Source organism: Bombina bombina, chromosome 1 (assembly GCF_027579735.1).
Source record: "Bombina bombina isolate aBomBom1 chromosome 1, aBomBom1.pri, whole genome shotgun sequence".
In the NCBI taxonomy this organism is placed as follows: Eukaryota; Metazoa; Chordata; class Amphibia; order Anura; family Bombinatoridae; genus Bombina; species Bombina bombina.
This window is the reverse complement of record NC_069499.1, coordinates 722,480,457-722,506,860: the sequence shown is the minus strand read 5'-3', so window position 1 is coordinate 722,506,860 and position 26,404 is coordinate 722,480,457. Positions and strand designations below refer to the sequence as shown.

Sequence of the window (26,404 nt, the reverse complement as noted above, 5' to 3'; positions counted from 1 at the left end):
AGAGAGTTTATGTGACACACCTCTGAGTTTGGCAGCACCTGACAGAGAGTGGAATTTGGAGGACGGCTTTGATTTATTGTCTCATTCCAACAGACTTGTTCTTGGAACTGATTTGCAATATTTGTTCTCATAAGAAGTCGGTAACATACTGTTTTTATGCACAGGAAGCATTTTAACAAAGTACCTACTGATTACCTACTGATTATTATTGGTATATAAGTATTTGAACCATTAGTGTATTGTTTTGCTAGTTTATCATATCATATTGTCTCTTTGTGCATGTTGAAGGTGGGGATTAATATTATTTTATTCTCAAGATCCACACCTATTTTTTAGCCCTGTATTTATCAACTATAGTCATTAGTTGCACTGGGAATCTTTTTTGAATATATGTTTTAATACTATTTGCAAGAAAAAAAAGAGAGGAAAAGAGAAGTGAATTTAGTATAAAATAAATAACATTCTAATAGTCTGTTCTCTGTTTCTGATTTTTCACTTTTTTCAATATCCACATTAGTAAATTTATAATGTTGTATTGATTGTTCTGCAAATATTCAACAATAAACAATTGTGGCCAACATTTTGTTTTGTCCAAAATTAATGTGCAAATTAATGTTCAAAATGTGTTTAGTTCATAGAAAAACAGATAAATATATCCAGAGCAATCCTAAATTCCATGGTTTTACAGCTTTAGATATATTTTTTTTAGTGATTGCCAGTCTGTGACCTGAATAATATGATTTATGGTATGTATGTTGGTTATTTATCAACACTTCATAAACCCTCATTAATCACCATCATATTTTATATTTCTAAAAAAGATAATAGCAAATTGTATACAAAAAAGATTTAATTTACATTTGGGGACCAATATATATTTTAATTGTTACATAACTAAATGTTAATATCTTTTAAAACCAAGTGAAAAAGTTTAATTAACTAGTTTAGAACTGGAAAGACTATGGGCCAAATTAAGAGTGAAGCACAAATTAGTGCTCCCGATTAAGGGTTTATTGCGCTTGTTGGCTTGCTCTCGTATTATGAGTTGAAAGTAAACTGGTTTCGCTTTTGCACTAACCCAAGGGCATGGAATAGTGAGAAGACACACACATGGATGGTTTGGGACCTTCAAACTAATTCTAACTGATTATTTCACCTGTGCTCCAGTTCAGATATTCATAAAATCTGGCTTGTTAGAGAGGCCTGAGATTTGATAAACCCCTGATCAAATTTGTTTTGTTCTCTTGGTAGATGTTGTTGAAAAGCACACTTAAGTAGGCTCAGGAGCTGCTGATCGGTGGCTGCTGTTATTGGCTCACCAAATGTGATCAGCTAACTCCCAGTAGTGCATGGCTGCTTCTTCAACAAAGAATATCAAAAGAATGAAGCATATTAGATAATAGAAGTAATTTTGAAAATGTTTTAAGATTGTATTCGTAATCTAAATCATGAAAGAAAGAAGGTTCCATGTTCCTTACAGTGATGATGGCTATTAAAAGGTTAAGAAAAATAACTATGAAATTATTATTTGTAATGACCTTATACATTTTATCTGTATTATGTCAATATAATACACCAGGTAATACTTACAACAGACATTTCCTCCTTTTGATATTTTTTGGCAGCTGACATCTATCCTGTATGTTGAATTAATTATATTCACATATTGATAGATTTTCATATTGAATATAAAGCTTCTGAATTAAAAAGCCCATGTAAGGGTGGGCGGGCAAAGAGTGAGGACGCAGGTAGAAGGAGCTCCGGAGACATAGACTGATAAACTCCTAAATCCTACACCTCAATAGCCCACAAAGCTCGCCAACCTTGACAGGTGACCTACTGGACCTGTCCGGACATTATTGCAGCACGGAGTCAAAGCCAACGGCTCCCCCACCGGAACGAGATATCGCTAATAAGAAAAGTCGCGGCCGCGACGAAACAACTGCTAACACCCCACTGCTGCTCAGATTTCACCGCACTCAGATAACCTACCGTACCGGTCTTATAAGCTGCCAAGACAAACGCTATTAAGACCGAGGAGTGGCGGAGTGAGAGACCGGAGAAAAGCATAGAGGGGAGCCGCCATCTTGGAAACACCGCGGGTAAGAAACCGGGGCACTTAACATACAGCAAAACACATTTAAGGGCTGCGTACTGAACATAGCCAGACTCCCCTGCTGTGTGGTGCACATAAACTCTGGCATTGCTACCCGTACAGCCATACGACAGGCCTGTCCCAATCTTAAACACTTTTAGGCGAACTCTAAGCCACGTGGGCTGGCCTGCACTGAGAACAGAGACGCTCCAAATACATGCACCGACCCGGTGTTACTACACATTGGGGAAATAGAAGTCCTATCACTGAGGAATGACAAGCGGGAATAAAAGTTTAAAAGCAGACACCCTCAGGCGTAGGGATTGACTATAAGCCACCTCCGAATGGACAATAAGACAAATAAAGAGAGAAGAGGGCTGACTATGCCGATTTTTTATATGGCTCTGAAAGATACTGAGAATAATGCACGATTTCTGGTTATGAAATAAGCCTTTCACACTGCGCTGCACCCCCCGCAATCCATACCTTTATACGACACCTAGAGCCACTTACAGCGCAAACCACTTTCCCTGAGTGGAGGCACATTGCATGCAGAGGTACTACTCCAGTTTTGTGAAGACCACTGGTACAATGTCGAGCAGACAGAAACACCAAGACAGAAAAACCAAGGCTGTAGCAGAAATTCATACTGCTGAGGTTATGGCCACAGATGCTGCAGATGAAGAGACATTGGAAACCCACCCTATAGTGTCCCAAATATCAGCCCTGTTCCTGCCTAAAATAGAACAACTACAAACGGGAATGGATACTCTGTCATCTGAGTTTAAATCGTTCTCCTCAAGGCTCCAACATGTGGAACAAAGGGTGGGAGATGGAGAAATTAGGCAGCGAGAAAACTCCAGCAAAATAATTGCGCTTGAGGCCCAAAACAAGTTATTAACTGACAAACTCGACGACCTCGAAAACCGCTCAAGGCGGAACAACCTGCGCATTGTGGGACTGCCAGAAACTATCTCAAGCACTGACCTCCTAGAATTTGCAGAAAAAACCTTGCCCACTCTCTTGCACCTCTCATCTGAGGATATACCATGTGTAGCTGAGAGAGCCCACAGAATAGGGATCATTAACCAAGACCCAAAGACAACCAGGGGACCCCGACAAGTGATGATACGCTATCTTAATTTCAAAGATAAAATCACGATCTTGAGAGCCTATCGTCAATGTTCCCCACTGCTGTTTGAGGGGAAGAAAATCCTCATCTTCCAAGATTACTCTGCCGAGATCTCCAGGAGAAGGGAGTTCTCTCCCTACTGCAAATCGCTGATTGAAGCAGGGAGATCTGTGTCCCTGCTGTTCCCAGCAAAACTTAAACTACAGACCCAGCAGGGAATTAAGTTTTTCGATGACCCTAAACATCTGCGAAAGTTCCTGAGACTTGAACAAGAACTAGCTGACAAGGAAGCCTGAAAGAATGGAGAACCCAATCTGAGGGACTGGTAACATGCTAAGACCTGTTGATAAGCACTGAGAGGGAGGAAAATTAGAAAAATTTACTATTGAGACACCCACATTTACATGAGTCTGCCTCACTAAAAGACTTTATGGAAGGGAACACCCCTCTCCCTCATTATGTTAATAGCTTTTGTTGTCTTTCAGTGGTTAATATGGTAACATGAACGCCTTTGGGAATATGTTTGTTCATTTGTTCTGTTTCATACTGCAAATACCTTTTAGCTTATAATTTTGGTGAGCAGCCAGTAGAAGAGTATTAGAGGCTACCGAATGACATGATTGATTACCTAGCTCTAGCTCCCAAGCTCCCCCACTATGAAGGTCATTCACCTAGGGAGAGGGTACCCTCCAGCACACTACTAGTACCAGTGCCCCTATACATTATACTCCCCTCCTATGCTGGCCCCCGCTGGCAGGCGGGCGGAGAGGATCACATGCTAGAACTGATAGGCTGACTTCCACCAATACAAATTACACATACGGGAGACACGTACTCTGAGGAGAGGTGACCCTTTCTGGCCCTAGATAATAGAGGGATGCGAAACACGAAGGTAGTCACAACCACATCATTAAGGTAGAGACCTGACTTGAGCAACTGAGGGAAAAATCATTCTCAACATACCAAAGTAGAACAACTAAAGGGGATAAAGTGCGGCAAAGTAATGAATAAGTTTATACACAGTTATTGATTTAGACGCTAAGTGATTGCTATTTCAATGGAAAGAAAAAACCAATTGGTTCTGTTTTCTAAAAGCTATCTGTTGAAATGTCTGTTTAATTTGTTTTCAATGTTGTTAATCGTGTTGTTTTTATTTTTAGTTAGCTGGCAGGATGCTCTCCTCTTCCCCCGGGACTCTCCGACAAAGGGAAATGTTCTTAGTCTGAAATCTGGTGGTAAAGTACAAACAAGACACCTAAAATGTTTCTTACACATTGTGTTATCGGACCTACGTGTAGTCAATTTCTTACCCTACATCCCATCCACAAACCGAGTTACAGATGACACATAACCTACATATTATGAGCTGGAATGTGGGAGGCATAACCTCTCCGCAAAAACGCAGATCTATCCTGCGTTACCTAAGATCTAGAAAAGTTGACATAGCCATATTAGAGGAAACACATTTGACGAACCTTGAACACAAAAAATTGCAACAGGGCTGGGTGGGAGAAGTTATATATACCCCATACGAACTGAGACGAGCTAGAGGTGTGGCTATACTACTTAGAAAACACCTGACGTACACTATCACTAAGACCGACATAGATCAGGAGGGGAGATTTGTAATGCTTCAATTAGAGGTCATGGGAGTCCCCTTTGCTCTGGTAGGAGTGTATGGGCCACAAAGACAGAAACAACATTTCTGGAGGGGATTGCACGCTAAGATAATGCAGTTTACCACGCTGCCCACTGTTGTCGGAGGAGATTTCAATATTGCTCCTCAGGTCCCTGCCGATAGATTCTATAACCCAGATAAGAAAGCCGTTACCCCTCAGAGTTTTAGAAACTCCAAAAAAGAATCCCTAATACTTCATAATTTCAAGAAAACCTTAGGGCTACAAGATATCTGGAGAGCCAGATACCCGGAGCAGAGGGATTTTACCTGCATGTCAGTAGCAAAGGACACCATGGCCAGACTTGATTATTTTCTGATATCCACAGAGCTATGCCCCAGAGTGTTGGGAGCTGAGATAGACCCAATAACGATCTCAGATCATGCCCCAGTAGCAGTCAAGATCCAACTTAGTCCCGGGAGGGGGAAAACCAATAGGTGGGTGTTCCCAGCGTATTTATGTAAAGACCCCAACTTCTATAGACACATCTTAGGGGAATGGCTGGCATTTGCAGAGACCAATCAATTGCATGCAGGTGACCCTATACTGTTCTGGGAAACAGCTAAGGCTGTCTTGAGGGGGGTTATCTCGGCTTACGCCGCAAACATCAAGAAAAAGAGCAGGGCACAGTCAGAGCTCCTACTAGCACAGATCTTAAATGCGAGGAATAAATATCTTAGGAACCCAAACACAATCAACAGACTCAAATACAAGGACATTAAGCGAGCAAGAGATGACTATATACTCCAACAAACTAACAAAACACACTCTAAAATACAGGCTAGGTACTATAGGTTCGGAGGCAAGACGGGAAGACTGCTAGCGAGAATGACGAAATTGTCGACAAAAAGAAATCCTATACTGGCTATTAAGCGGGGCGACGTAGTTTTGAATAGGGAGGAAGACATCCAAAGGGCATTTACTGACTTTTACAAAGACCTCTACTCACCACAGGAGGTACTGCCAAGGGATATAGACAGATTCTGGGAACAGTTGCGGATACCAACGATTGACAGAGCCCAACTTGACAGCCTTAACAGCCCCGTTACTTTGAACGAAATTCTGACCACAATTAAGGATCTAACATTAGAGAAAACTCCAGGGCCTGATGGCTTGCCAGCAGAGTTTTATAAAATAATGGGAACCGATATAGGCCCGACTTTGACGCAGCTGTTCAATGGTCTCCTCAGTGGTGAAGTTAGACCCTCCCCCAGGTTTGCGGAAGCCAATATCAGTATTATTCCAAAGGAGGGTAGAGACCCCCTTTTAACACAGTCATACCGTCCTATTTCCCTGCTTAATCAGGACTACAAAATCCTAACTAAACTCCTTGCAAACAGGCTAGCAAATATACTCCCGACATTAGTACACGAGGACCAGACGGGTTTCGTTAAGGGGAGATCTTCAGTACTTAACATTCGAAGAGTCCAAACAATTATCCAACACTATTGGAACATAACACAACATAACCAGAACATAGCGACACATGACGAGGCAGCCCTACTATTCTTAGACGCTGAAAAAGCCTTTGATAAGGTCTTGTGGGAACATTTATACACCACCATGGGCAAGATGGGCATCGAAGGTGCATTTGTCAGGGCAATTGAGAATCTTTATAGAGAACCCCAAGCATCCCTCCTAATCAATGGCACACCTACCAGACCCTTCACACTCCATAGAGGCACTAGACAGGGCTGCCCTCTCTCCCCACTCCTTTTTGACCTGGCTATAGAGCCCCTGGCAATAAAAATTAGGCAGACAATGCAAGGGATGCGCATAGGCGAGTCGATCTTACATGTCTCGCTCTTTGCTGATGACATGGTGTTATACGTACAAGACCCTCAAAAAAATATTCCAAAATTGATGGAAATGGTCAATGAATTCGGCTTAGTCTCTGGATACAAAGTCAACACTGACAAAACTGAACTACTCTGGTTATTGTCAAAAGGTAAAAAACAAATTCCCGGCTATGACTTTAGGATAGTGGAGGGTAACTTCAAGTATTTAGGTATTACACTACACACAGACCCACGCAGATGGTACTCTATTAACTATGGTCCCTTGCTTAAACAATTAGACAGCCTGATTGGGGGGTGGACTTTGCTGCCCTTGAACCTATCGGGAAGGGTGGGACTTATAAAGATGATCTATTTCCCCAAACTGCTTTATTTTTTCCAGACTCTGCCAGCAATACTGCGAAAATCAGACTTAAACCACATTAAGGGAAAGGTGCTTAAATTTATTTGGAACAACAAGAAACACAGGGTCAGTTTTCTCAAGCTTACCGCCCCAAGGGAGATGGGGGGATTAGCACTACCAAACTTTGAACTATACAACTGGGCGGCCCAATGTAAATTTGTTATTGACTGGCTGACGGGACGGGGAAAGTTCTCTGACCCTAGGTTGGAAAATGAACTGACGAAACCATGGGCTTTAGAGATGATCCCACACATGACCCAAACCCAAGCGACCAAACACTTAAAAGACATGGAGCTCCTGGCCCAACCGGCGAGAGCTTGGAGACAGTTTTGCAAGACGCTAGGGGGCAACCACAGATTGACCGCATATTTGCCATGGTGCGGCAACCCTGAGTTCCCTGCAGGTATATCGACTAAGGCTTTTCTTCAGTGGAAGAGCCAGGGACTTCGTACAGTAGGTCAAACAATGACAAGGGAGGGGGGACTCATGCAGACGTTTGAAACCCTAAGAACCACGTTTGACTTGCCCAGAACACATCACTATGCTTACTTGCAAGCCAGACATTACTTTGACACACTACGGAGGGAGGGGAACAACAAAGACCAAACAGCTATAAAACAAAGCATAGAATTAGCTCGACATGGCATCACCTCTATAGCACCATTGTACACAAAGATGAACAGACTAGCGGGGACAACCTGCATAGACAAGATAGCCTCCATTTGGAGTGATAGGCTTGCAAAAGATGTGACAGCGGCGGAAGTTGAGAAAAGCATCAGTAGAGTAAAGTTAGCAACTCTCTCCTCAGAGGTGAGAGAATCCCATTTTAAGCTAATACACGACAGCTATGTTACCCCTGGGAAATTCCAGAGATGGAAGGCAGACAGGGACAGTAAGTGTCCTAGATGCAGTCTGATAGACGCAGATATTGAACACATGGTGTGGAACTGTCCTAAACTAGTCAGATTCTGGAAGATGACGGCACACTGGGTAAAGACAAAAATACAGTGTCCCTGTGGGGATTGGACATTTCAGAATGTAGTATTCCTTGACTTCTTAGGCCTACCCAAACATATTAAACTACTTATCTCTAATATAGTATTGATGGCGAGACATCTGATCTTCCAAAATTGGCTCAAACGAAATCCACCCACTGTTACACAGCTAAAGCAGGCGTTGCTAAAACAACTTTTTATTGAGCAAGCAGACGGCTTAGGAGACATGAATGCTAGGGTTCGGTCCTTCTTTAACAAATGGGGACCCTTTATTCACACACTACCAGATACTTCGCGTACTATAATCATTGCACCATTTAAGAACACAGAATACGTTTTAGAGGCAACATTGCGAGGAGACTGGTAGACTAGTTCGGAGAAGTTCCCGGGGGGGGGGGGGGAGGAGGTTGTCGGAGAGTGAACTATGCCAGCTGAGAGTTAGGAAGTTAATATTATTTTGTGTTTAAGGTAAAAAGAAAAATTGTGCACAATGGAAATTTTTTTTTTTTTGCTCCTTTCTTTTATCACTTTTCAAGATCCAGGCTACAGTATTGACATGACAACTGTTTTCTAATTGATGTTATCATTTGCCATGTAATCATATACTACGTAAATACTACCGAATGTAATTACCTCCATCTGTCTGTTGCACTTGAAAAATAAAGATATTTAAAAAAAAAAAAAAGCCCATGTAAATTATATTATCAGTCAAACATATAATTGTTCTTAGGGCAGATTTTAGTGTTTTTTTTTTTCTTTTTATTTAATTTCATCAGTGGGATTTGTCTTTCTATCTTTCTGATGTACATATTTAAGATGGTTGGTATTAATCAGATAAAGCTAAAGATTTGTCTGAGATGGAACTTCCATTGTCTTTAACAATTGCTGGTAGATTTTCCAAGCACATTTCCTTTACTCTGTAGTCTTTTCAAAACTGATTCATTCAATGTTCCAGCGGTTTTATAATGAAACAATCCTGACAGTCACTATTTCCACCATGTAGACCCTTTCATTTATCAAGGAAATTAAAATAATTTATATTTTACTTTCATAACTTTATAAAAAAAAAAACATGGCCATTTTTATGAATAATCTCACTTAAGCTATTTTTTTATGTACTTATTTTGTTCATTTGTTTTCACCAGGTATGTTTTTATACTGTTTGCAAGAAAAAAAGCAGAGAGGAAAAGAGAAGTGAATTTAGTATAAAAAAAATAACATTCTTATAGTCTGTTCTCTTTTTCTGATTTTTCACTTTTTTCAATATCCACATTAGTAAACTTTTAATGCTGTATTGATTGTTCTGCAAATATTCAACAATAAACAAACGTGGCCAACATTTTGTTTTGTCCGAAATTAATGTTCAAAATGTGTTTAGTTCATAGAAAAACAGATAAATATATCCAGAGCAATTCTAGATTCCATAGTTTTACATCTTTAGATATATTATTTCAGTGATTGCTGCCAGTCTGTGACCTAAATAATATGATTTATGGTATGTATGTTGGTATTTATCAACACTTTATAAACACTCATTAATCACCTTCATATTTTATATTTCTAATAAAGATAATAGCAAATTGTATTCAAAAAAAGAGTTAATTTACATTTGGGGACCATTTTTTATTTTATTTGTAACATAACTAAATGTTAATATCTTTTACTGGGAAAAAGCATTTAAAATCTCACCATTTGATGGTATTACTATAGCAGCTGTCAAGTTGTAATTGGAATTGGAAACTATAAAATATCCCATTCACTAATTGGCAAAACAAAAAATATGCCCAAATTCCTATTCCTTCTGTTATTTGCCCTTGCAAATGATGTAGAATCTAACCCTGGTCCCCCAACAAATTCCATTCCTAGCCTTCCAGCTAAAAAAGGAATCTCCTTTGTGCACTGTAATATCCGCAGCTTACTACCAAAAATCGATGCACTACAAGCTTGGTGTTTACAATACAAGCCCAAAATCATTGTGATCTCTGAATCGTGGCTAACTGCAAAAATACCCGACTCTGCCATTGCAATACATGGGTATTCATGCCATAGAAATGACAGAGCAAAGAGAGGAGGCGGCATTGTAATCTATGTTGACAACTCCACAAAGTACTCCCCCTTACAATAATCTAGCTCTCCTGCCAACTTTGATTTCCTTTCTGGCACAATTGAGATCCCGTGCAGTAAATCAATCATTGTTGTTGGAATCTACCGCCCACCTAGCTCTCCTGTACATTCCCTTTCAGACATAGCCCATCTCCTTAATGAAACCATAGCTCAAAACCCAAAAAGTGAAGTTTTGGTTTTTGGAGATTTTAATATTGATTGGCTGAATCCAAAAAATAATAGTTGTTGCTCTGTGTTTAAGTCTTTGCAGCTAACGCAATTAATCTCCTCCCTAACTCGCATAAACAACAAAAGCCATAATCACACCCTGCTCAATTGGATTCTCTCCACCTCTCCCGACCGAATCCAGGAGGCAGGTGTTCTCCCTAACAATTTCAGTGACCACTGCTTAGTGTGCTGTGTGCGCAAAATAAAGGCAACTAAAACCTCTCCCAAGGTTAAAATCACCAGATCGTTCAAAAAATTTAATCTTCAATCATTTCTAAATGACATCAAGAACCTCCCCTGGCACAGATTAAACCTAATCCCAGATCTAGACTCTGCAGTTGAATTCTTTCAGTCCGAACTCCTACAAGTTTGGAATTTACATGCCCCGCTGCGTAAGGTGAGAGTAAAAGGAGCACACTTGAATTGGATCACAGCTGACCTCATTCAAATGTACCAGTTTCGAGATTCATTGTGGTCAAAGTTCAAGCATACTGGCTCTATGAACGATCACTGTGTATATAGACAATGGCGAAATATATGCACTAAACAAACAAAATTGGCCAAGGCCCAATATTTCTGTGAAAATCTGAAGAATAACATATCAAACCCTAGAAAGTTTTGGAAAGTCATAAATAATTTACAAACTCCACCAATCCACTCCCAACCCTCCACTGTCAATGTGGACAACCAAACCCTGCAACTCCCCTTAGATGTAGCAAATGCCTTTAACAAATATTTTGTCGGCTGCTCCACCTCCCTGATTGACAAACTAATAAATGGCACACATCCTGAAGCTACAAATGTGGATCAGGCCCCACTAAATCAGCAAAGACCCAATATAGAGAAGTTCAATTTTAGACCTGTACCCATCAATGTCATTAAGAAACACCTTAATAACCTAAAAATGAAAAACCAGTCTGGACCTGATCAAATCCCAGCAATGCTGTTGAAGCTTAGTGTGCCAGCAATTGCTAAACCTGTCACAACCCTAATTAACGAATCCTTGGTGTCTGGATACATACCCAAACTCTGGAAGACTGCAAGAGTAGTGCCTATCCATAAAAATGGGGAGATAACCTTGGTTTCTAACTATCGCCCAATATAATTGCTCCCAGTATTGTCAAAAATCTTAGAAAAATGCGTCCATACGCAATTATGTGAATATTACCAACAATCTAACTATCTGACCCCTGATCAATCAGGTTTTCGTACAAATCACTCCACTACAACTGCCCTCCTAAAAGTTTGCAACGACATCCAAACTGGAATGGAACAAGGAGACCTAACTGGAGCTATTTTTCTTGATTTTGCAAAGGCCTTTGACACAGTAGACCACGACATACTACTGCTCAAACTAAAAAACTCAGGTATTGGTGATCGTCCGCTAACCTGGTTTCGATCATATGTATTGGATCGATCACAATATGTCTCCATTTCTGACAGCGACTCCCTCCCTTTCCCAGTCATGTGTGGTGTTCCCCAAGGTTCCATTCTCGGCCCCCTGCTATTCACATTATTTATAAATAATCTGCCTAATGTCTGCAAATCCTCAACTGTACACATGTATGCAGATGACACGGTAATCTATGCAAACAATTCCGATCTACCGCAGCTTGAAGCAGTACTCCAAGACCAGTTCACAGAGGTAGAAAAGTGGATCTCAAAAAACAAACTCTTCCTAAACACTGACAAAACTGTCACAATGATCTTTGGAACAGGACCTAAACTACACAAACTACAAAATTCCCATCTATGCATCAAAACAAAATCAAATTGCACACTGACCGCAGTCCACTCTTTTAAATACTTGGGTATGTTGTTAGACCCCAATCTATCTTTTGGCCTCCATATAGAAAAACTGGCATCTAAACTTTATCCAAAAATAGGTGCCCTGTACAGAAACAAATCCTGCCTCAGCCCTACTGTAAAGGAAAAGATTGTACAGCAAATGCTGATGCCAATCGTGGATTATGGGGATGTAGTATATGCACCAGCACCGCAAACTCACCTTAATAAACATAATACATTGTATAACTCATTCTGCCGCTTTGTGCTACAATGTAACTACAGGACCCACCATTGTGACATGCTAAAAGAACTAAACTGGCTGTCGCTGGAATCCAGACGCACCCTCCATCTTTCCTGCCTTGTGTTTAAAAGCTTTTCTGGGAAGCTCCCACCCTACCTGAGCAGTATGCTCTCACCGGTTATTCCCACCTCCTATAACCTCCGATCCAGTACCAGCACATTATTTAGCGTGCCTCAATACAAAAAGAAAGCAGCTCGATCCTCCTTTTCCTACAGAGCACCACAATTATGGAACGACCTCCCGCACACTTTCAAACCTTCCCCATGCCTAATATCCTTTAAGAGATCCCTCTCTACATATCTCAAAACAGAATGCACCTGTCATTGTTGATTATATATTTCCTACCTGTTCTATGTTAAATTTTTGTGCATATATCATGTATTATTATTGTTTTGTATTTTATTGTAGCCATTGTATCAATGCAATGTTTTGTGTACCCAGGACATACTTGAAAACGAGAGAAATCTCAATGTATCTTTCCTGGTAAAATTTTTATAAATAAATAAATATAAATAAAATTAGTAAAGGATGCAAAACAATGACCACAAAGATAAATATCAAGAAAGCTGGGGACAGCGGGAGTCTTTATTGTTAATGACCTATTCCTACCAGTATTTTTTACTTGCCCCTTCTTCCATTTTTCCCTGTTTGCTTCTTCTGGGTAGATCATTGGAAGAGTACTACCATGCAAATCCAGGGCCTATGAGGTTTAGGCTGCACATTAATGATGGGGTTGCATAGCACCAATCCAGTACCTCCCAGAACTGCCACTGACTACATGGAAAATGCTTAAATATGAAAAATGAAATCTGTCCCGAAGGGATATTTACAGGGTAGTTTTTGTGCTATCACCCATTGCTGATATTTTGATATTATCATATATATGCAACATCATTTCAGGGTATTTTCCCATGGTAACGTTGTGATTGACATGACAACAGAGGAATGGGAAATTGGCAGATGGCATTGTTGAGTGCAGTCGATTGCTTCACAATGAGTTGCAGTCCCCCATGAATTCCATAAGGTTAACTCTTTAGTTGTCACACAATTATATAATTATAGCTGTAATTTTTTCCCTGCCCAAAAGTATTTTTGCCATGTTGTACTTGGGCCTAGATATCTGTACATATATTTAATGCTTTACAGAAAACTTGGAAATAATTTAAGCTAAAAAAAAAGACAACAGTTTTATAATTTTCACACCAGTTTGACATTACACATTTATTGCAAAATACAAGACTTATGTTTCACTGTGTGAAATTTAGCATTTTTTCACACACACACACACATATATATATAATATATATATATATATATATATATATATATATATATATATATATATATATATATATATATATATAATCAATACAAATAGTTGCATAGGAAATTAGCACATCTAGGCAAGATTCCCCGCTTACTTTTCCACATAAATACTCCATATACAATGTTACCAATGCATAAGAGAATTCTGGGTAAGATATGCAAATTAGATATGCAAATTCTCAGTTTTTTTGCTTCAAATACTGTATTAACACAGCAATCCTTTTAACAGGATTATTAAAAGGATCGCTGTGTTAAAACAGTATTTGAAGCAAAAAAACTGAGAATTTGCATATCTAATTTGCATATCTTACCCAGAATTCTCTTGTGCATTGGTAACATTGTATATGGAGTATTTATTGGGAAAAGTACGCGGGGAATCTTGCCTAGATGTGCTAATTTCCTATGCAACTATTTGTATTGATTTAATGTTGAGGCATGGAGGATTTTAATTTCAATTTTTTATCTCCACCATAATTTTAATGAATATATATATATATATATATATATATATATATATATATATATATATATATATATATTGTTATTGTTATGGGGGGGTTATACTTTTTTTTTCATAAAAACACTACAATTAATCATTTTATTCTGGACTACTACCTAGAGATAGATTCCTTTAGCGTTTGTAAACATTAATTTCAAGCCTGTTCCCTTCAACATCAAACTTCACATAAATTTTAAAAAAAATCTATCACTGAGGCAGCCTCAAATTAAAAGTAAATCTCAAAATCTCATTACTTGGGAAGTTGGGGAATTAAAAACGTCATTTTGACATACATTGAATGAACAGACACTGCATCTCGCAGAGTTATAGACTCAGCATTTCAAAACAGCAATAAATAGTTCACCACGTTAAAAAAAAAACATATTTTCACGTAAATAATTTTTTTAGTTTATGTGCAAATTGAATTAGAAAATGCTAAGGAAATAAATCTATGCTCTGACATTTTAAAGAGATTTTTTAAAATGTGAATGAATGGTGAAAATTCCAGTCTACAAGTGGAAAAAAAAAAAGACTAACCACACAATAGGTTTTCATACCTCTGTAAGTAAACTGTGGAATCTTGCAACAACCTCCTCGCAGTTCAGTAATGTTGAATCTACATCTTGTCCTTTGATACATTTATGTATTTTTCTCAGGAACGAATAATCTTCATCAAAGCTTAACTCCTCTTCAACCTATTTTTGCCAAAAAAGAAAACAAGATTAAAAGATATAAATCATGTATTGAGACAATGGAAAAAGTAACAGTTATTAAAATCAACTAAAATTTAAAACAGAGTCAATATATTCATAAAAATATGCATACATCATGGATTTTTTAATTGTACTATTACTAGAATGTTTTACATTTATCACCTTTGTAGCATGTAAATTTAACCGATTTCCATTATTGTCTAAAGAAAACATTTTAATTGATTACCTCTAGCATTAAAAGAAAAGCAATTACTTTGTGCTGGTTGAAATTGCATTTAATGAAGCTGAGTCTCATTTCTCACAGTGCACTTACTCGCAATCTCACAGTGCCAGTGGCATCACAAGGGGGGGCACTAGCCCACCCCAGATTAATGGCTGCCCCCCTTGTGTCTGTCAAATGTGATTTGTCCTCATTTGACCACCACCACTCCACTTGACCCTGCTCAAACACCCCCTAACACTACCTATGATGAATGTGACCCCACAAGGACTGCTATCCCACCCATCAACTATCTCACCCTGCCCCTGTTATGGCTCTATCCACAGAAACACTGCTGTGCCTCCTATAAGTAAATCTTGGAGATGCCACTGCACAGTACACTTACCAAAATATGAGTGAGTGATTTGCATCATGCACTTCTTCAAATAAGAATGAGCAAAATACATTGAGCACTTACTCAAATATAAGTGAGCTAAATGCATTATGTACTTATTCACATATGGACAAGCAAAATGCATTATGCACTTATTCACATATGGACAAGCAAAATGCATTATGTACTTATTCACATATGGACAAGCAAAATGCATAATGTACTTATTCACATATGGACAAGCAAAATGCATTATGTACTTATTCATATATGGACAAGCAAAATGCACTGAGCATTATGCACTTACTCAAATATGGGTGAGCCAGTGGACCAAATAAAACTTGGTTCTTAAAACTAAAGTTTGGGACCCAGGCCCAGCACTGGGTCACAAGATTTTTTTCACTGGGTTTTGTCCACCATCATTTTTTGCTGTGTGAGTGAATTATTCAGGGCTTTTTTAAAGCAATGACTATTGATCACACTTGTCTGTTCAAACATTTAATCTTTGCATTCGGATATCTATTGCTACAAAGTAATGTTACACTCCCCATTGTAACAACTTTAAGTGTTTCAATAGGACATTTAAATGTAATGTTCTAATGTTGCTTTTCAATTCAACAGGCACATTATTAATTTTGCTGTCTCGCATGCTTTTTCCAAAATCAAATGCTTCCTACAAAATAGTGAAATGCAACATTAGACATCTTCAATAGTGTAAGCTGCTGTCAAGGAGAACATTTGTTCTGTCATTCAAATGTCAAAAATGTTTTGAGCATATAGCTTTTTAAGGAGGTTTCTGGGGACATTTGGCAAATTCGATTATAGAATCGTCTTGCAGTGTGTATTAAGTAATGAGTCTAAAGCTTACCTCTTGCTTTTATTTTACATTTCTTACTTTTTAATACTCAAAAACTATTTGAGTCACAAGCGTAAGTGAGGTTGTACTGGATCATGAGAAAAAAGTTTGAAGAACAACAAAATAAGCCCAGAATATACGTTAAGAAAGCATTTTGTGTATAAAAAAACTGTGCTAACTGCAATTTTTTCTTAAATGAAAAAATCATACCTGTATATTGTGATGTTTATGTATGTGTGTCCTAATGGCTTAAAGGGATCCAGCCAAAATTGGAAACTACATGAGTGCATTTCGGTATTGAACAGAATAATTTTTGTAATATACATGCAATAGCAAAAATGCTTTTAATAAAAGCTATAGCTGTTTCAAATGTGTATTTAAGTATGCACCGTGCACCAGCATTTTAAACACAGCACTTGCTCACAGAGCCTAAATTGATTGTACCATCTGGTAGTGACTCAATTTGTTAATTGCTAACATGATACAAGCCCCACTGATGATCTGAGCAGCTGCATTATTTAAAATGTGGGTGCAGTGTCAATATCTTGCTATGCTTCACATGCACATGCAGAGAAAAATGTTAACACTTAAACAGTGATAACTTTTACTAGAAGCATTTTTGCCAATACACGTATATTGCAAATATGTTTCTATTTAAAGATGTAATAAATCTATTTGCATTTACATTTTGACTGGAATGTCCCTTTCAATTGATAATCTACTCCAAATTTTTTATTGTTTAAAAAGATACATAATTCCTTTATTTACCTATTAGTTTTGCACCAACACGGTTATAATAATATACTTTTTACCTCTGTGATTACCTTGTTTCTAAGCCTCTGCAGACTGCCCCCTTATCTCAGTTCTTTTGACAGATTTTAGCTAATCAATGCTGACCCATAAGTAACTCCATGGGAGTGAGCACAATGTTATACATGTGGCACAAATGAAATAGCTCTGTCTAGGTGTGAAGAACTCTCAAAATGCACTGACATAAGAGGGCTTAGAAATTAGCATATGAGCCTACATAGGTTTAGCTTTAAACAAATAATAGCATGAGAACAAAACAAATTTGTTGATAAAAGTAAAATGGAAAGTTGTTTAAAATTGCATGTCCTATCTGAATCGTGAAAGTTTAATTTTGACTAGACTGTCCCTTTAACAGAATGAGTCTGGTATAAAATATGAATGTTTATATTATTGCCATAAACATTTCAGCACATAATTTGTGCAATTTAGTATCCATCTGTAAATAGAATTTTGGGAACACAAGTAAGAAGAAAAGAAGATTGCATAGGATTTCACTATTCCAGGAACAAAACAGTAAGTTACATGTAATGCTTCATTGATGCTGCTATATTATGTGCTTACATTTATATAATGTTTAGGTAATAAAAAGAAAGGACAAATTGAATCTTGCAAAAGATGAAGTTTGTAAATGAGAACCTAACTTAAAATGTTCCTTAAAGGGACTTGAAACCCACATTTGTGCTTTCATGATTTGGATAGAACATACAATTTTAAACAACAATTTACTTCCATGATCTAATTTGCTTCATTCTCTTTATATCCTTTGTTGAAAAGCATATCTAAATAGACTCAGTAGCTGCTGATTGGTGGCTGCACATAGATGCCTAGTGTGATTGGCTCACTCATGTGCATTGCTATTTCTTTAACAAAGGATATCTGAAGAATAATTAAAAAAAATAATAGAAGTAAATTGTAATGTTGTTTAAAATTGTATTCTCTATCTGAAACATGAAAGAAACATTTTGTGTTTCATGTCCCTATAAACAATTTAGGGTACACGTATCCATGCAACCATATAGTATCTATATTTACTAAGACCAATCATTTCTGATCTATACATTTTAAATTAAAGAGACAGGAAAGTCAAAATTAAACTTTCATGATTCAGATAGAGCATGCAATATTAACCACATGTATAATTTACTTTCATTATTAAATTTGCTTCATTCTGTTAGTATGCTTTTTTTAAAGAACAAAGCTGGGTAGGCAGATAGGAGATCAGGAACGTGAGTGTGTCTATAGCAGTAATAGGCAGCAGTGTTTTCAACTATGTATAACACTGCTATAAGCAATGTTTCAAACACTAATTACCAGACAGCTAAAGAAATGTGCATGCTCCTGTGCTCACATAGGACTGCTCTTTAACAAAGGATAGCAGAAGAACTAAGCAAAGTTGATAGCATATGTAACTTGGAAAGTTTTTAAAAAATTTCATGCACTATCCCACAGCAGAATTAAATTCAAAATGTTTACCCTTGCAGACAAAGCACTCACCAACACCGCTCCCCACTACCTATCCTCTCTAATTAACAAGTATACTACAGCCCGCCCACTAAGATCCAACAATGACCTGCTCCTTGCGTCTGCGACTATCACCTCCTCTTATGCTAACCTGCAGGACTTCTGTTGTGCAGCACCTACCCTCTGGAACACTCTCCCTCGTGCTGTCAGGCTTTGCCCAAATCTTTCTTCCTTTAAATGTTCCATGAAGACTTTTCTGTTCAGAGAAGACTACCACCCAACTCAGTAATAAATTAACTTCACTTACCTAACATTTCCCTCATCTAACTCTGCATTAACATCTGTCCCAATCTTGCAGTTCCCAACCTCCTACCCTTCTAGAATGTAAGTTCCCACAGGAATAGGGCCCTCAATCCCTCCTGTATTTGTGTCCTATCTCTTACAAGTATTGTATTGTTTTATTTAAATGAATTGTATCCATGGGCAGCGCTGCGGAATATGTTGGCGCTTCATAAATAAAGTATAATAATAATAATAATAATATCCCATAAATGTAAGTTTAATTTTGACTTTACTGCACTTTTAATCCTTAAAAGAGATGCTGAAAAGGTTGTAAAGCTTAAATGGACAATTCAGCCAAAATTAGAATCCACATGGATGCATTTCAGATTTGAAAAGAAGAATTTTTGCAATTTACATGCATTAGCAAAAATGTTTCTAATAAAAGCTATAGCTGTTTCAAAAGTGTATTTAAGTATGCACCGTGCACCAGCATTTTAAACACAGCACTTGCTCAGAGAGCCTAAGGTGTTTGTACTATCTGGTAATGACTCAATTTGTTATTTGCTGACATGATACAATCCCCATTGGTGCTCTGAGCAGCTGCAGTTTTTAAAATGCTGGTGCACTGAGAATATCTAGCTATGCTTCACATGCACGTGCAGCAAAAAATGTTAACACTAACTTTTACTAGAAGGATTTTTGCTAATACACGTATATTGCAAATATGTTTCTATTTAAAGATGTAATTTATCTATGTGCATTTAAATTTTGACTGGAATGTTCCTTTAAAATCAAATGAATTCTTAATTATAACCTAGAATGCAGCCTGGGCTAAAACACAACTAGAAGGTGTGCTGAACTAAGGCAAGCTATCAGGCACAGAAGATTCCCTCAACCCATGCTTCCCAAAAGCCAAGATCTCTTTACGTTAAAAAATTTGCAAACAAGAGATCGCTTTGTAAAAGGAGATGCTGGCCCAACTTCCAAGAAATCTTAAAAGACAAGTAGTTAATTGACTTAAGTATACATGTAAAAAAGAAAGGAAAGTCCGGAGCACAAGGTCAGTAAAATAAAACTTGACTTTTGGCAAATGCCTATGGCAAGTTAAAAAAGCGAATACAAAACACTGTACATGACAGGGAAGAGGTAGCCATAAATACTGACATGTTTCGGCACCTGGCCGTAATCTTAGCTAAAGGTCAATTGTTCTATGGAGATTCTTTTACCCATTTCCTGGTTTCCCATAGGTTAAAAAATGAATTAGTATATGTGATTAAAACCACGGACCCTCCCCCATTAACCTGTCAAATTCTTGAAAATAATTGAAAGTTAACTCCTTACTGCAGCAAAGAAGAATATGCAATTGTACAAAAGACTAAAAATACTCCAAGGGTAATACACATTCTATTATTAGTATATGCAAAATAATGCACAAAATACATCTCTAGGCAGTTCACCGGTTAAGATTAAAAACATAATCCCGTTGTAGTAGTTTCCTGCCCCAGTGTTACCTTTATTAATGTTTCAAAGGTGTAATATTATATTGTTGCCTTGTTTATACACTGCCTACTAAACCATACGAAAAACTGCCTATACTAATTGTTCAATATACTCTTCAATAGAGAAATATGTGTTATATATGATAAGCACGGTAAACATATATGATGTACCATTGTTAAATTATAATTCTGAAGGAGATACAAAAAAGAGAAAATTAAATTAACAATTCTAGACAAACTCTGAGGAATTAATTCCTAAAGTTGATTAAGTTGAACTCTGAGTTTAAGACATTTGGCACTCTGGTATTGAGTTTATGTATTCAGAATACTTCTTTCTTTGCTAAAACTTTTTCAAAATCTCCTCCCCTTCTAGACCGTTGTACTTGGTCAATAATTGTCCATACCAAAGTGTCTGCCTTATTGTCATGCATTGTACTGAAATGCTGGATGAATGGTGTAGTCAGGGTGCCCACTTTGATATTAGAATGGTGCTCTCGGATCTTTGTCCGGGCCTCCCTGGAGGTAAGTCCTACATACTGAATCCGGCATTCAGTGCATGACAAAAGGTATATTGCATTGATGGATCTGCAATTTACACAAAAATTAACAATGAAATTTTCTCCAGTCTGAAAATTCTGGAAGACCTCTCCATGCTGAACATGTTTGTGTGCCTTGCAATTCCTAAAGCTGCATTTATAAACCCCTCTACACTGTAGCCATGAACTAGTGACTTCCTTTAGGCTAGGCAATTGTGTGGGGGACAAGATATTACCTAATGTCCTTGCTTTTATAAAGGAATATCTACATCCTTGTTCTAAGATTTTACACAGCTTCACGTCTGCTGTCAAACGGGGCAGATGTTTATTTACAATACCACAGATTTCCTTGTACTGTTCACTGTATTTGGTTATGAAGTTCACCCCTTTCCACGTATTTTCCTCTCTAGCCTTCTACCTGATAAGGGAGTCTTGGTCTAGGGTGTCTACCCATGTCTTTGTATCCCATACCAATTTCTTGGGGTATCCTCTCTCCTTTAAGCGGTGTGACAACTCTCTGGCCTGTACTTGGTAAACCCCTTCTTCTGAGTTATTTTGTTTGGTCCTAATAAATTGACTTTTTGTTACTGCTTTAAAGATGCTAATAGGGTGACAGCTGTTTGCATGCAACAGTGTGTTGCCAGTGATTCGTTAACGGTAAAGTTCTACCTGAACCCTACCCTCTGATGTACCACATAATGTGACATCCAGATAATCCACAGCTGATTCCCCATATTCCCAAGTAAATTCTAGGCCTCGAGTATTCTTATTAAAATTGCTGACAAAAATATCTGCCTCTTGTTTGTCTCCTGCCCAAATGAGGAGCAGGTCGTCTATATGTCTCCTAAAATGGAAAAATATTGATGGAAGCACAGGACCCCAAAAAACTAACCCATAACTAAACAACAGTACTCTGAAGTGCCAGCCTTGTGGACAAACCAAATGTACAGTCCACCTACAGAACCATAAAACTCCTCCACAACACAATTCTAGTTGATGTCTTTGCGCTATATCTTTACACAGGTAGAATTTTGTTTGTATTAAATTTATTCTGCAACTCTAATGTTCAATATGGAAAACCAGGTATTCATAGAAATCAGTTTGGAAAACACCTATGTTATGTATTTTTATTCTAATTTACCCATAAATTATTAGTAATTTATGAAAGTACGCAACAAAACACTCCAGCCTACACCTAAAAGTTATTTTAAACACACATTGGCTCCATTCTACAACAATGTATTTTTATTCTAGAAATTCTATATTTTTAATCACTTTGTATAGCCATTTCTGTGTCTCATTTCTTTTGTAAACGTAATTGAAAAGATTTCTTAATAAGAAAATACAAATATATTGAAGTTCTTAGTAGTTTAAATAAAAGTTATAAAGAAATTATTAAAAGCTAAAAACTTACCTTATCCATCCGTTTGTAAAAGTATACACCAAAAAAACAGGTTCCAATAATTTGAGCAACAAAAAAGAGAGTGAAGATACACAAAACAGTTTTCATGGTTGAAGTGAGTGATCCTTCCTGGGATGGATATCTTGAAGCAGTTTGATTGAAAGAGTTAATCATTGTTTTTTTTAGAATTTTTGATGTGTTTTCATGCAGATTAGTTAGAATGAGATCTATAACTGATGCTTCTAAAGAGAGCAGTCAGGTTAAGCAGCGTCTTAAAACCTACACTTCCTGAAATATTTCCTTTACAGATGTGATGAGTACTATCGTCAGCTGTATAGCATCACACACTAAGCTATATAGGTAAAATTCCATGGGGCATATGTATCTAGGAAAAAACTCTTTCTATTAATTTTTGTTACTACTTTTGCATGTAATCACAGAAAAATATTGTTGGGAGATTTTCAGCTCTCTCTTGTCTGGATGGAAAAATGACAACAGATATAAATAGAAATAAATATGATTTCCCTTCATCTTGAAACTATGTGGTCTTCAGGGGTGGTTCAAGAGCTGGTGGGTAGTCATAATTTTCTACTATTTATTACTTTTTCTCTTATTTAAATTCTTAAAACGATTCTTGAAACGTTCAGGTCCTGCAAGTGTAATGGGCTAGATTACTAGCAGATACCAAAATAGCCTTCCCACTCGTGCATTGACTCCACTAGATGGAGGTTTTTTGCACTCAGCGGGTTGCACTCGCAATGCAAGTTGAAAGTAAAAGTTTGCAAAAAAAAAATTTATTGCAACCTAGTTAACTTTTTCTCTGATTGAAGTCAATGGAGATGGAAATTTTTAAAAAATAAAATAAAACCCAAATTCTTGCGCTAACACAACCGCGTATATTCAAGAGCGTTAAATCAGAAATGAAATATTAATGTTTCACATTCCAATATTTTCTATTTATTCTTAAAAACACATTTCTATGTATATCTGTATATACCTATATCTGTATATCTATTCCTATAGATATATAGGTATATCTATGCATTTTACATGAACAGTATCATATATATATATATATATATATATATATATATATATTTAATAATAATGCGTACATCATTTTCTATGTGAAGAATATAGGAATGTAAAATATGTTTTTTGCGCATTTTGTTTTGCAATTTAGATCTTAATGTGGTCGGGTTAGTGCACATGACAGAGAGCAATGAGTAGTAGTAAATGGATCATACATAGATTGGACAATGGTAATCAGGTGAGTCTCCCAAAGATCAGTACTGGCTGGGTCCTATTCTTTTTAAATATTTTTTATTTTTGACTTGCAGCAAGTGTAAGGTCAGTGCAGGATGAAATTGCTTTACAAGGGGATTTACAAGCAGTGATTTTATTGGATTGGAATACTATAGCAAATTAAGACAAAAATACCTGAGCTGAATGTAAAGTTTGACCCTTACTTCATTCGTTTTTTGCAGCTTTTTGTTATGGCTGACATTTCTCTCACCTGTGTTTTCTCCTTGCCTGAAGCAGAGTGTGTAACGCTGCTCACTACACCCAGGCTCCCTCTTATTGCCAAACTGGAGAACATCATCAGTGACAGGTTGCAGTCCCAGAATAATGATGTCATCACTTACTATTTTAAGACACTTAATGCAGTTCTCCTGATAGCAGTGGCATCCAAGGTAAAGTTAATCTTATTCAGACAGTCCGGATCAATCTGAATCATTAAAGTTTAATTTTGACTTGAGTGTCCCTTTAATACTGAAGAATATTTTATTAAATAACAATTTATTAATGAAAATGTACAGTGCCCTGGAGTTGAATTAGCTAAACATACCCACGATTAACTAAATTGTACACAGAATTAAACACATTGTAGGCATACTTTCTCCAATTTCATGTATATGATTTGTAAAAACAAGCTGTGGGCACATTTTGCTAAATCATAAGCACAATTTATTTAAATATATGCACAATTAAAAAACTGTCACAAAGTCGTCACTCCACGACTCTGTACAAAAGGCTCTTAACATTTAATGCTACATAATAAGAGAGCTGCACAATGTTATACTCTGCACACAGTTATCAAAGTGGAGGATGATGAATTGTTGTAGGGCTGACTCATGATATTGTGCTGCCTGGGTCCTAGAATGAAAATACTCCCTACTATCTCTCTATTTATTTATTTAAAATGTCACATGATAGCCTGTTGATACCCATCTGATGGACTCTTACTATCCCTATGAGCCACCCCTGACAAATATCACCTAAATCCTGTGGCCCCATCTGATCCATTTATGGAACCAGCCCATATAATCTGTAGTCAGGTGTTCAATGTACACAAAAGCTGCAAAAGCACATTTGATTTACAGTTTTAAGGTTGTTGTATATGTAGTTTATATATTAATTTCCTCTTTTTTCTCTAATATTTAATTTATTCCTTAAATATGCCAACACCCAGTCACCTGTGTCTCTAAAACATTTGTCCCCTGAATTCTTCGTTTATCAGCACCCATTATGAGACATTTTTCCTGTAAACATTTCGTTCATTCCCCTTAGCATGCTTCTTTTTTTCCTCCTCTTCTGCCCCATCTTTATATTTCTTCCTCCTCTACTTCTACTCTCTTCCATTTACTAAACCCTTTCACTACGCCAAAATGATCAAAATGTAGATATAACACAAAGAAACATTTAGTAGTTAAAGCATTCTCAGCCGAGACAACAAAATGGCATCATATACTTCCCAAAGTATTTATTGTTTGCATCTTTAATTTTTTAACAGCAGATTAATTTTTTTTTAATTAACTAATTTTGATGCTCTAAAATAATTAGCACTATGCTGCAATTTGTTATCCTTGATGCTGGTCTTAGCTCTACACAATAGAGATGCAATTAATATATGGAACCCCCCCAAAAAAAAAACCCCCACAACAACAACATACTATATTCCTATTTTATTATAGTTTAAAACATATTAATACAGGAGTCACAGAAATGCTTTATTGCTTATAATCTAGGTAGCTACTGCTCAGTGACTCTAACTGATTACTTGACCTATAATCTATATAAAAATCTCACCTCACACATCACTATATCCACTATTCACTTTTATTTGTCCTACACTGGGGTATACAAATTACCATTGGCTACAAATCAGCAAATGCAGACACAGGCTTCTTTTTTTGTTAATGTCATCAAATCAACAAATCTTGTTACATTAAATATTCATATGTTATGCTGCCTGGATGCAAAGTAGTATTTAAAGGACATATTGGGTAGGAGGGTGTTAGGTTGTATCACTATGAGTCATATTGAGACACATTTTATTGTGGCTGAAGCACTTACCTGATGCAGCATTTGTTTTAAAAATATAATTTTGAATACACTTATAAATATTGAATACATTTCAAGACTGTTACTTATGTTGGAATAAGATAAAACAATCACATGTAACAATAATTCTTACCTGTAACAGGTTTTGGAAGATTCCTATGCAATATAATTAGCTAGAATTTTTTTTATCTTTTTTTCTGAATACACATAGTTTCCATTTGTCCCATTTTTCCAAGGACAGCTCCATTATTTTGGCTTCCTGTACCTGCCTTTTAAGTCTGTCCCTAGTTGAATCGAGTCTGTATTTAGTTTACTAATATTGTGTAGTACTCCCACCATAGAGGTCACTTTTGACTTTACTCTATTGACATCACTGATCTCATTGCTAACAGCATGTTTTTTTCTGTAGTTTTCCTTATCTGTTGTCTTCTGTTATACTTAAGGTCAGCAGTGTGTAGACAGGTGTCAGGCTATGGGAAGCCATGTAATGTACTTTATAATACCAGGGAGAGTAGGAGGCAAGGGGTAAGGAAGCATGGCACATGTTTAATTGAACCATTTATAT

The 26,404-nt window shown here is 37.1% G+C and overlaps 1 protein-coding gene across 1 annotated transcript in view; it reads right to left on the bottom strand.

Moving 5' to 3' along the window:
• The window catches only part of CD40LG (CD40 ligand), a 62,013-nt gene extending 39,345 nt beyond the window's left edge, over nt 1–22,668 (bottom strand). Inside the window, exons 1-2 of the mRNA XM_053714552.1 lie at nt 22,507–22,668; nt 14,900–15,037 (exon numbers count right to left, since the gene is read on the bottom strand). Coding sequence (XP_053570527.1) covers nt 14,900–15,037; nt 22,507–22,668 — 300 coding nt within the window. The remainder of the gene's footprint in view (nt 1–14,899; nt 15,038–22,506) is intronic.
• Nucleotides 22,669–26,404: the final 3,736 nt, after the last annotated feature.